The 13,222-nt window shown below is 44.5% G+C and overlaps 1 protein-coding gene across 8 annotated transcripts in view; it reads left to right on the top strand.

Annotated features, from left to right (window-relative positions):
- Positions 1-13,222, top strand: part of brwd3 (bromodomain and WD repeat domain containing 3) — a 340,825-nt gene that overhangs the window by 197,822 nt on the left and 129,781 nt on the right. For 6 of the 8 annotated variants that reach the window (XM_073058687.1, XM_073058689.1, XM_073058692.1 and 3 more), the window contains one exon: positions 1,692-1,753. The exons of 1 other annotated variant lie outside the window; for it this stretch is intronic. In XM_073058687.1, coding sequence (XP_072914788.1) covers positions 1,692-1,753 — 62 coding nt within the window. Of the gene's footprint in view, positions 1-1,691; positions 1,754-7,295; positions 7,852-13,222 lie in introns of those variants that run through there. One more of the 8 variants, XM_073058693.1, reaches the window with a different exon arrangement.

The raw sequence follows: 13,222 nt of genomic DNA, 5'->3' as shown, positions 1-13,222 counted from the left end.
GGTTCTTCATAATGCTGTTTACTTTGCGGATGCGGAGTGTAGTGTAAATGTGTGTAATGGCAGGAAGAGAGACCCCGATGATCTTCTCAGCTGACCTCACTATCTGCTGCAGGCTCTGGCGATCCGAGATGGTGCATCTTCCGAACCAGGCAGTGATGCAGCTGCTCAGGATGCTCTCAATACAACCTCTAAAATGTGATGAGAATGGAGGGTGGGGAATGGACTTCCCTCAGCCTTCACAGAAAATAGAGAAGCTGCTGGGCTTTCTTTGCTATGGAGCTGGTGTTGAGGGACTAGCTGAGATTCTCCGCCAGGTGAACATCAAGAAATTTGGAGCTCTTAAAGATCTCTACCGATGAGCTGTCAATGTTCAGCGGAGAGTGCCCTCCTGAAGTCAACAACCATCTCTTTTGTTTTGTTCACGTTAAGAGACAGGTTGTTGGCTGCTGTTAGCCGCTGCACCTCCTCTCTGTAAGCTGATTCATTGTTCTTGCTGATGAGACCCACCATGGTCGTGTCGTCGCCGAACTTGATGACGTGGTTCGAGCTGTGTGTTGCAGCACAGTCGGGAGTCGGCAGAGTGAACAGCAGTGGACTGAGCACACAGCCCTGGGGGGGCCCCCGTGCTCAGTGTGATGGTATTGGAGATGCTGCCTCCGATCTGGACTGACTGAGGTCTCCCAGTCAGGAAGTCTAGGATCCAGTTGCAGAGGGAGGTGTTCAGGCCCAGTAGGCTCAGCTTTCCAATCAGTTTCTGGGTAATGATTGTGTTGAATGCTGAACTGAAGTCTATGAACAGCATTTGAATGTATGTGTCTTTTTTGTCCAGGTGGGTTAGAGCCAGGTGGAGGGTGATGGTAATGGCGTCGTCTGTTTGAACGGTTAGGACGGTACGCGAACTGCATGGGGTCCAGTGAGGGGGGCAGCAGGGTCTTGATGCGCGACCAAACACAATCTTAATGTGGACAAATTTGATATCTAACTTTAAAAAGATCTTCTGTTAAAATAGGAGTGCTCTGTCTGTATAAGCACTACTATTCAGTTGGTTGGGGAAGGGGAGAGGGGTGGGAGAGAGAGGGGGAGGGGTGGAGGAGGAGGGGATGGCGATGAGGGTTGGGGGGTGGCTGGGTTAAACAGTCAAAATGTAATCGGCAACTAGTTGTATTGAATGTAATTTGCTGGTGTTGCAATAAAAATTAGTGATTAAAAAAAGGAGAAACAAACTTCATCCATATAGAATTTGTGTGAGGGAACAAAAGTAAATAAAACACAAAATTATTTTTTTTCTACTTATAATGCTGGAACACATTATAATGTAATTTTCTGTAATTTTAATGTAATTTTCACATTATAATGTAATTTTCATTACAGAAAATAGTGATAAGAACACAACCACTACCCCTTTAACATGAGGATTGCCTATAAATGTTTTGCAGCTTACAACATATTGTTTTTTATTTCTTTTCCCTTTAATAATGCAATCTTTCAAAATGCAGTTGCAAGTAAAAGTTTGTGAATGAACCCTTTGCAATTACCTGATTTTCTGCATTAACATATTAAATGTGGTCTGATCTTCATTTACTGTAGCTTTCAAGTAGACTTGTTATGATGCAGTTGTGGTAGAAACTTATCCTTTTAAGACTTTGAGAATATATTTTAATTTACTAATGGATGTATAATTTTTTTTCCAGCTGGGATAATAATGAGTTGGAGAAGTTAAGCCCATGGGATATGGAACAAATACCTGAAAATGGTAGGGCTGTTTTCAATAGACAATATTGAAAAATGCATTTTTAGTTACTAAAGTTAATGCGTCTGTGCTGTTTGCTTATTTGACAGCTACAAATATACTTAACCAGTGTCGACAAATTAATGTGTAACGACCAAATCAGTTTTGAATGGTTCGATTTTTTTGAGCTGTGAGAAGTAAGAGGTAGTAGCTGTAAATCAGTTAATGTGCAGCATGAGGAATATTGTTGACAGGTGATTCTTCAGAATCACCTCTGATTTTACCTCTGGAAAAAGATCTCTCTCTATTGGGGTTCCAGGGTTAAAAAACCTATTCTGGGATGATTAATCACAGTTGGGTTTGTTCACAGTTGGAATATAATCATGTAGAGCATACAGCACAGGAACGGACACTTCAGCCCCGATGTTTTGTCAGCCTAACTAAATTAGTAATCAAATGCCCAACTAATCTAATCCCTTCTGCCTCTCTAAAGTGCATACTGTATCCTTCCATTTTATGCACATTTGAGAGCCTCTTGAATGTCTCTATTGTATTTGATTCAGGCAGAGCATTTCAGATACCCACAACTCTTGTGTTTTAAAAGAAAATCTTGCCCTGCACATCTACCTTTGAACTTGCCCTCCTCCCCTTAAATGCATGTCCTCTATGTTTAGACATTTTAACCCTGAGAAAAGAAACCGTGTTTCTCTATTTATGCCTTTCAATATCTTATAAACCTTTTAGATCTCCCCTCAACCCTACCACTCCAGAGAAAACAACTCAAGTTTGTCCAGCTTTTCCTTACAATACTTGCCCTATATTAAAGACTTAAAGTCTCAACTTCCTTCTTATAATGCAATACTCCAGATGCAGCCTGAGTAGAGTTAGAACCATAGAACACTACAGCACAGTACAGGCCCTTCAGCCCTCCATGTTGTGCTGACCCATATAATCCTTAAAAAAAAGTACTAAACCCACACTACCCCATAACCCTCCATTGTTCTTTCATCCATGTGCCTGTCCAAGAGGCTCTTAAATACCCCTAATGTTTTAGCCTCCACCACCATCCCTGGCAAGTCATTCCAGGCACTCACAACCCTTTGTGTAAACAACCCTCTGTCTCCCCTAAACTTCCCTCCCTTAATTTTGTACATATCTGGTGTTTGCTATTGGTACCCTGGGAAACAGGTACTGACTATCCACCCTATTTATGCCTCTCATAATCTTGTAGACCTCTTATCAAGTCCCCTCTCATTCTTCTATGCTCCAAAGAGAAAACTCCCAGCTCTGCTAACCTTGCTTCATATGACTTGTTCTCCAAACCAGGCAACATCCTGGTAAATCTCCTCTGCACCCTCTCCATAGCTTCCACATCCTTCCTATAATGAGGTGACCAGAATTGAACGCAATATTCTAAGTGCGGTCTCACCAGAGATTTGTAGAGTTGCAACATGACCTCTCTACTCTTGAACTCAATCCCCCTGTTAATGAAGCCTAGCATCCCATAGGCCTTCTTAACTACCCTATCAACTTGTGCAGCAACCTTGAGGGATGTATGGATTTGAACCCCAAGGTCCCTTTGTTCATCCACAATCTTAAGTAACTGACCATTAGTCCTGTACTCAGTCTTCTGGTTTGTCCATCCAAAATGCATCACCTCACACTTGTCCGGATTGAACTCCATCTGCTATTTTTCTGCCCAACTCTGCAGCCTGTCTATATCCTCTTGTAACCTTCAACCACCTATAGCCCCATCCACAACTCCTCCAATCTTTGTGTCATCCGCAAACTTACTCACCCATCCTTCTACCTCTACATCCAGGTCATTTATAGAAATCACAAATAGCAAGGGTCCCAGGACAGATCCCTGCAGCACTCCACTAGTCACCGACCTCCAGGCAGAATACTTTCCTTCCACAACTACCCTCTGCTTTCTTCCCTTAAGCCAATTTTTTATCCAAACAGCCAAGGTTCCACTTATCCCATGCCTCATGACTTTCTGGATGAGTCTCTCATGAGGGACCTTGTCAGATGCTTTGCTAAAGTCCATGTAGACCACATCCACTGCCCTACCCTCATCAATTTCTTTTGTTACCTCTTCAAAAAAACTCAATCAGGCTCGTGAGGCACTATCTTCCCTTCACAAAGCCATGTTGACTGTCCATGAGTAGATTGTACTTCTCCAAATGCTCATAGATCCTATCCTTAAGAATCCTTTCCAGTAGCTTGCATACCACTGACGTAAGACTCACTGGTCTATAGTTCCCAGGTTTCTCCCTATTACCTTTTTTAAACAAGGGAACTACATTTGCCATTCTCCAGTCCTCCGGTACTTCCTCTGCAGCCAAAGAGGATTCAAAGATCATGGCTAATGCTCCTGTGATCTCTTCTCTCAATTCCCACAACAACCTAGGGTGTATCGTATCCGGCCCTGGGGATTTATCAATCTTGATGTTTTTAAGAAGATCCAGCACTTCTTCCCTAATCTCCACATTGTCCAGCACACAGGCCCGCTCTACTTCGACCTCATCCTGATCAAGATCCTTTTTACTTGTGAATACTGAAGCAAAGTATTCATTTAGGACCTCCCCAACCTCCTCCACCTCCAGGCGCATGTTGCCATCTTTATCCTTTAGTGGTCCCACCTCCATTCTTGTCATCCTCCTATTCTTCACATATGCATAGAACACCTTGGGGTTCTCCTTAATCCTATATGCCAAGACCTTCTCATGCTCCCTTCGAGCTCTCATAAGTCTTTAGCTCCTTCCTGGATACCCTATATTTCTCATAAGCCCCTCCTACTTCCTGCTTCTTATAACAAACATATGCTTCCTTTTTCCTCTTGACGAGTTGCCTCACATGTTTCGTCAGCCACGGTTCCCTTTTCTTACCATTTTTCCCTTGCCTCAGTGGGACAAACCTATCCTGAACCCAGCTCAAGTGGTCCCTAAACTTCTCCCACATTACTTCTGTGCTTTCCCCTTTGAACATCTGTTTCCAATTTACTCTCGCTAGTTCCTGCCTCACCCCTTCAAAGTTAGCCCTTCCCCAGTTAAGCACTTGACCATTTTGTCTGATTTTATCCCTTTCCATAGCTATGCTGAAGCTAAGGGAGTTGTGGTCACTCTCACCAAAATGCTCCCCCACCGAGACGTCTGTCACCTGACCAGGTTCATTACCCAGAACTAGATCCAGTATAGTCTCTCCTCTCGTCGGCCGGTCCACATACTGTGTCAGGAATCCTTCTTGAACACACCTGACAAATTCAGCCCCATCTATCCCTCTTGCAGTCAGGAGGTGCCAGTCAATATGAGGGAAGTTGAAATCACCCATAACTACTACCCTGTATTTCCTGCTGCATTCTAAAATCTGCCTGCTTATCTGCTCCTCAGTGTCCCGAACGTTATTTGGGGGCCTATAGACTACTCCCAGCACAATGATTGATCCCTTCCTATTTCTGACTTCCACCCAGACTGGTTCAGTGGACACTCCCTTCTGCAGCGTCCTCCCTTTCTATAGCCGTGATACTATCCCTGACCAGCAATGCCACTCCCCCCCCCCCCCCCCTTTTCTACCTCCCATCCTATGCCTTTTAAAACACCTGAACCCTGGGACCTGCATCATCCAATCCTGCCCTTCCTCCAACCAAGTTTGGCCACAGCATCGTAGTTCCACGTACTAATCCATGCTCTAAGTTCATCCTCCTTGTTCCTAATACTCCTAGCTTTGAAATAGATACATTTCAACCCCTTGAACTGGCTACAATTATCTTCTGTCCCCTGCCTGTCCTTCCTCATCAACTCCGAACTCTTAACATTATGCCCTTGTGCTTCTACCTTAATCCCTGCACTCACATTCTGATTCCCACCCCCTGCCAAACTAGTTTAAACCCTCCCCAACAGCTCTATCAAACCTGCCTGCCAGGATATTGGTCCCCCTGGGATTCAAGTGCAACCCGTCCTTTTTGTAGAGGTCACACCTGCCCCAAAAGAGGTCCCAATGGTCCAGAAATCTGAATCCCTGCTCCCTGCTCCAATCCCTCAGCCACGCATTTATCTTCCACCTCATTCTATTCCTATTCTCACTGTCGCATGGCACAGGCAGTAATCCCGAGATTACTACCTTTGAGGTCCTGCTTTTCAACTTCCTTCCTAACTCCCTATAGTCTTCTTTCAGGACCTCTTCCCTTTTCCTACCTATGTCATTGGTACCAATATGTACCACAACATCTGGCTGTTCTCCCTCCCACCGCAGGATATCTTGGACGCGATCAGAAATATCCTGGACCCTGGCACCTGGGAGGCAAACTACCATCCGAGTTTCTTTCCTGCGTCCACAGAATCACCTGTCAGACCCCCTGACTATAGAGTCCCCTATCACTACTGCCTTCTTCTTCTTTTCCCTACCCTTCTGAGCCACAGGGCCAGACTCTGTGCCAGAGGCACGGCCACTGTCACTTCCCCCAGGTAGGCTGTTCTCTCCCCCCCCCCCCCCCCACCCAACAGTACTCAAACAGGAGTACTTATTGTCAAGGGGTACAGCCACAGGGGTACTCTCTAGTACCTGACTCTTCCCCTTCCCTCTCCTGACTGTGACCCATTTCTCTGTCCCCCGTGGCCCCGGAGTGACCATCTGTCTGTAACTCCTCTCTATCACCTCCTCACTCTCCCTCACCAGACAAAGGTCATCGAGCTGCAGCTCCAGTTCCCTAACACGGTCCCTTAGGAGTTGCATCTCGATGCACCGGGTGCAGATGTGGCCGTCCGGGACGCGTGGAGACTCCAGGACCTCCCACATCTGACACCGACCACAGACCTCACATTGGCCTCACACACATACTACCTCCTATTGCAATTAACAATTGCCTCACCTCTTCCCGTTACCACCGAAGCCCGTTGAGCCAAAGCCCTTTCACTCTGCTGCCTGCTGGATATGGCTGCCGTCTTGTTAAACTGTTCGTGCTCAACTGGCTGATGTCACGTGCCTGCACAGTCTGGCTTCTCTCTTCCCCTGAGAACTCAAAATGTCTTCCTGCTGGAAATCCTCAGGTGCTCTCCCACTGCCTTCTTGTTGCAACATAGCTTGCTGATTCTTGAACTCCATTCCTTGACTAATAAAGGCAAGTGTACCATATGCCACCTTTTCCACCCTATCAACCTGTGTAGCCTCTTTCTGGCAGCTTTGAACTTGGACCCCAAGATGGCTCTGCACATTAACAGTGTACTGTCACTTTTCATTTGATCTCTCGAAGTGCAACACTTAACATTTGGCCAGTTCAAACATCTGCCATTTCTTCACTTTTATCTGTGAATGATCTATATCCCACTGTAAGGTTTGTCAGTCTTCTATGCTATCCACAACACCCCCAATCTTCTTATTGTAAATTTATTTACACACACATTTATGTATTCATCCGGGTTATTTATATATCTCACAAACAGCTGAGATCCCAGTACAGATCCCTGTGGAACACTAGTAGTCACAGACCTTTAAAGTTCAAAGTAAACTTATTATTAAAGTTACATATATGTCACCATATACAACCTTGAGATTTGTTTTCTTGCAGCAGAAAATCCAAGAAATGTAATAGAATCTATGAAGGACTGTGCCCAATAGGGTGGACAAACAACCAATGTGCAAAAGACAACAAACTGTGTAAATATAAAAGAATAATAAATAAATATGCAATAACTATCGAGAATGTAAGATGAAATGTCCTTGAAAGTTCCAAAAGGTGTGTGGACCCTTTCTTGAATATTTTCAGAATTCCCAGCCAAACTAAAAGTTCATCCCTTCTTCCTTTCCTCTGTACATAACTCCCTGACTTTCAGCATCCTCCGGTAAAATTCTATGAACTCAGACATGTAAGCATACAACAGTTTGTGTGTTATAAAATACACCTTCTTTATACCAGTGCAGCCGTGTGGGGATAAAGGTTCTGTTTAACCATTTTTGCTAATGCAGTGATGGCTTGGAGATAGGAATTGGGAGGGGTAGGTTGGGCAGGGAGGCAACCAAGGCATGATTGTGCTATGGGTGCATCTCTTTCATAGATTTGAATTGTACATCTGTTACATTTGTTATGTACTGCACAAACCTCCTTTGTACTATGCTTTCTTGATTTAAAAAAAACAATAAAAATATTGCTGAGAAAGTGAGTCCTTAAGTTGTGAAAGCAGTTCAGTGATCGGATGAGTAAAGTAAGAGCCTGATACTTGATGGGTAATAACTGTTTTTGAAGCTGGTGATGTGGGTCCTGAAGCTCTTGTACCACCTTCCTGATGGCGACAGTGAGAAGCCAGAATAAGTCACATCAACCACTACCCTCTGTACTCACTGTCCAAGTCAATTCTGAATCCAAATGTTCAATTCACTGTGGATCCGATTTAATCGTTTGGATGAACCTCTGTGATGATGTGAACAACTGTGATGATGTTCTTTGAGACGTTGGTCATGAAACATTTCAACTGCTGCCTGCGAAGTGATTTGGATCTGCTCCAATTTGTCTACCGGCACAACAGATCCACAGCAGATGCCTATTCATTCAATCCTGGAACATCTGAACTACAAAGATGCATACACTAGAATTCTCTTTATTGACTACAGCTCAGCATTCAATATTGTCATCCGCTCAAGTAATCAATATGCTTCAAAACTTCAGCCTCAATACCTTTTTGATCCTCTATTTCTTCATTTGCAGATCTCAGTCAATTCACAACAACATCTCCACAATCTCTATCAGCACAGGTGCATCACAAGGTTTAGATCATGATCTGTTGGCTTTATACTTATGACTGTGAGGCTAAGTGTAGCCCCAGTGCCACATTTAAGTTTGCTAAACACACCACTGTCAGTGGCCAAATGAAAGGTGATAAATCATCATGTAAGACGGAATTTGAAAATCTGTCTGAGTGGTGCCACAACCACAACATCTCACTCAATGTCAGCAAGATAGATCTGTGGGAGGTAAGGGAGGAGATTGCTGAGCCTCTGGCGATGATCTTTATATCATCAATGGGAACGGGAGAGGTTCCGGAGGATTGGAGGGTTGTGGACGTTGTGGGAGTAGAGATACCCCAGGAAACTATAGACCAGTGAGTCTTACCTCAGTGGTTGATAAGTTGATGGAGAAGATCCTGAGAGGCAGGATTTATGAACATTTGGAGAGGTATAATATGATCAGGAACAGTCAGCACGGCTTTGTCGAGGGCAGGTCATGCCTTACGAGTCTGATTGAATTTTTTGAGGATGTGACTAAACACATTGATGAAGGAAGAGCAGTAGGTGAAGTGTACATGGATTTCAGCAAGGCATTTGATAAGGTACCCCATCCAAGGCTTATTGAGATCCAAGGGAATCTTACGGGATCCAAGGGAACATTGCTTTGTGGATCCAGAACTGGCTTGCCCACAGAAGGCAAAGAGTGGTTGTAGACAGGTCATATTCTGCATGGAGGTCGGTGACCAGTGGTGTGCCTCAGGAATCTGTTCTGGGACTCTTCGTGATCTTTATAAATGACCTGGATGAGGAAGTGGAGAGACAGGTTAGTAAGTTTGCTGATGACAGGAAGGTTGGAGGTGTTGTGGATAGTGTGGCGAGCTGTCAGAGGATACAGCGGGACATTGATAGGATGCAAAACTGGGCTTAGAAGTGGAAGATGGAGTTCAACCCGGATAAGTGTGAAGTGGTTCACTTTGGTAGGTCAAATATGATGGCAGAATATAGTGTTAATGGTAAGACTTGGCAGTGTGGAGGATCAGAGGGATTTTGGGGTCTGAATCTATAGGACGCTCAAAGCAGCTGTGCAGGTTGACTCTGTGGTTAAGAAGGCGTACGGTGTATTCGATTTAATCAATCATGGAATTTAATTTAGGAGCCGAGAGGTAATGTTCCAGCTATATAGGACCCCACTTGGAGTACTGTGCTTAGTTCTGATCGTCTCACTACAGGAAGGATGTGGAAGCCATAGAAAGGGTGCAGAAGAGATTTACAAGGATGTTGCCTGGATTCAGGAGCATGCCTATGAGAATAGGTTGAGTGAACTCGGCCTTTTCTCCTGGAGCGACGGAGGATGAGAGGTGACCTGATAGAGGTGTATAAGATGATGAGAGGCATCGATCATGTGGATAGTCAGAGGCTTTTTCCCGGGGCTGAAATGGTTGCCACAAGAGAACACAGGTTTAAGGTGCTGGGGAGTAGGTATAGTGGAGAAGTCAGGGTTAACTTTTTTACTCAGAGAGTGCAATGGGTTGCCGGCAATGGTGGGGCAGGCGGATACAATAGGGTCTTTTAAGAGACTTTTGGATAGGTACATGGAGCTCAGAAAAATAGAGGGCTATGGGTAAGCCTAGTAATTTCTGAGGTAGGGACATGTTCGGCACAACTTTGTGGGCCAAAGGGCCTGTATTGTGCTGTACGTTTTCTACGTTTCTATGTTTCTAAGATCCAGGAGCTGATTATTGACTTCAAGAGGAAACTGGAGGTCCTTGAGCCAGTCCTCATCAGGGGTCAGAACTGATGAGGGTCAGTAACTTTAAATTCCTTGGTGTTATCATTTCAGGGTATCTGTCCTAAGTCCAGCACATAAGTGGCATTTGAAGTGCCTTAGAAGTTTGCAAAGTTTCATCATGTCATCTGAAACATTGATAAAATTCAATATTATGTATGGTGGAGAGAATATTGACTGGTTGCATCATAGTCTGGTGTAGAAACACCAATGCCCTTGAACAGAAAAACTTGCAATATGTACTGGATATGACCCAGTCCATCACACACAAAGCCATCTCCACTATCTACACAGAGCATTGCTGCTATCAGGAAGAAGGTACAGGGCATTAGCGACAGACCAATCAATTTGCAGAGCGAACTTCGTGTAGGTTGGGGAGAAGAGTTTAAAAAAGCGTTTTGCAGTGCTTACTGCATTAGCAGCTGACCAGTTGATACGCAGAGAAAGAGGGCTTCACATAGAACGGGGAGAAGAATTTTAAAAAGGAGCATTTCACAGGGGCATTTCACAGCATTAGCCCATTGATTCACGATTCATTAGCAGGAGCAAGTAAAAGTAAAGCAGAGTCAAAATGGAGCAGCCATTATGTGAGTGGACTGGTGTAGGAGTGGGAACTTGAGGCTTTGGCTCAAGATGCTTCGGCGAGGAGGCACAGGTAAGGCTTTTGTAATAGTTGAATAAAGTTACTAAATTACAGCTAATTAACTAAGGTAGGGATGATGCAGGATCAAGTGATGTGCTGTAGCTGCGTGATGTGGGAGTTGGTGGACCCCATTTTGGTGGTTGGTGACCACATCTCCAGCAAGTGTTGGCTGCTCAAGGAACACGGGCTCAAAGTTGATTTCCTGGAATCTGAGTTTTAAACACTGCGGCACATCAGGGAGGGGGAGAGTTACCTGGATTCTCTGTTTCAGGAGATAGTCACACCCATTAGATTAGATGCCTCAAATTCAATCTGTAGTCGGGGACAAGAGGGTGTGACTGCCATTGAGGCAGGTAGTGGGGGATCCAAAAGACAGTGCTGAAGGAGCTTCAGCCCTTGAGCATGTCCAGCAGGTCTGAGGTTTTTGCTTCCTGTGTGGACGAGAATGGGGGCTATAGGAAGGATGAGCAACCTAACTGTGGCACCGTAGTCCAGGGAGCCATTCAAGAGGGGGGGAGAAAAGAGAAATCTAGTGGTAATTGGGGTAGTATAGTCTGGGGAATAGGCAGAGTTCTCCATTCCCAAGGATAGAGTGTCCCAAAGTCTGTGTTGCATGCCTGGTGCCTGGTTCGGGACATCTTATATGACCCACAGAGGAATTTTCAATGGGAGGGGAAAGATCTGGTTCTCATGGTCCATGTGGGTACCAACGACATGGGTAGAATGAGGAAAGAGGTTATACTGAAGGAATTTGAGCATCTAGGGACTAAATTATAAAGTAGAACCCCCAAAAATGTAGTAATCTCTGGATTACTACCTGAGCCACATGCAAATTGGCATAGGGTCAGGAAGATTAGAGTGTTTAGTCTCCCCTGTTTCCATTCAAGGGGTCAGTGTGGTCATGGTGGAGGATTACAAATACCTGGGGATACGAATTGAGAATAAACTGGACTGGTCAAAGAACACTGAGGCTGTCTACAAGAAGGGTCAGAGCCGTCTCTATTTCCTGAGAAGACTGAGGTCCTTTAGCATCTGCCGGACGATGCTGAGGATGTTCTATGAGTCTGTGGTGGCCAGTGCTATCATGTTTGCTGTTGTGTGCTGGGGTAGCAGGCTGAGGGTAGCAGACACCAACAGAATCAACAAACTCATTCGTAAGGCCAGTGATGTTGTGGGGGTGGAACTGGACTCTCTGATGGTGGTGTCTGAAAAGAGGATGCTGTCCAAGTTGCATGCCATCTTGGACAATGACTCCCATCCACTCCATAATGTACTGGTTAGGCACAAGAGTACATTCAGCCAGACATTCATTCCACCGAGATGTAACACTGAGCATCATAGGAAGTCATTCCTGCCTGTGGCCATCAAACTTTACAACTCCTTCCTCGGAGTGTCAGACGCCCTGGGTCAATAGGCTGGTCCTGGATTTATTTCCACTTGGCATCATTATTATTGTTTAATTATTTATGTTTTTATATTGCTATATTTCTACACTATTCTTGGTTGGTGCGGCTGTAACGAAACCCTGTTTCCCTCAGGATCAATAAAGTATGTCTGTCTGTCTTAATGCATGGCTCAAGGATTGGTGTAGGAGAAATGGGTTTGAATTCATGGGAAATTGGTACTAGTATTGGAGAAGGAGGGACGTGCTCCAATGGGATGGGCTCCACCAGAACCGTGATGGGACCTGGATTGTAGCAAATTGCATAACTAGGGCTGTGGATAGAGCTTTAAACTAAATCGTAGGACTTCATAGAATGCATCTGTGATGGTTTTCTTGAACAGCATGTTACTGAATCTACAAGAGAACATGTCATCTTAGATCTGTCCTGTGCAATGAGATGGGTAAAATTAGTGATCTTGTAGTTAGGGATGCTCTTGGAAAGAGTGATCACAGTATGATTGAGTTTCTCATACAAATGGAGGGTACAGTGTATAATGCCTAAACAATGGAGACTGCAATGGGATGAGGGAGGACTTGACTAGTGTAAACTGGGAACGCAGGCTATATGGTGGGACAGTCGAGGAACAGTGGATGACTTTCAAAGAGATTGAAGGCAAAGAAGGCAACCAGCTAAAAGCTTGTGTGTACAAAGTTGCCAAGAGTAGTGGGAAACTGGAAAATTGGGAAAATTTTAAAAAAGCAACAAAGTATCACTAAGCAAGAAATAAGGAAAGGGAAGATAGATTATGAAAATAAACTAGCACGACATATAAAACGGATAGTAAAAGTCTTTATAATTATATAAAGCAGAAGTGGGTGCCATTGTTCCTGTTAGAACTGTTCGCTGCTATCCCAATAATAAGCCCTGGATCACTAGCCACATCAAAGGCCTCCTAAACC

Source organism: Hemitrygon akajei, chromosome 10 (assembly GCF_048418815.1).
Source record: "Hemitrygon akajei chromosome 10, sHemAka1.3, whole genome shotgun sequence".
Classification (NCBI taxonomy): Eukaryota; Metazoa; Chordata; class Chondrichthyes; order Myliobatiformes; family Dasyatidae; genus Hemitrygon; species Hemitrygon akajei.
Note: the sequence above shows the minus strand (reverse complement) of the source record. Positions and strands in the feature narration are given on the sequence as shown.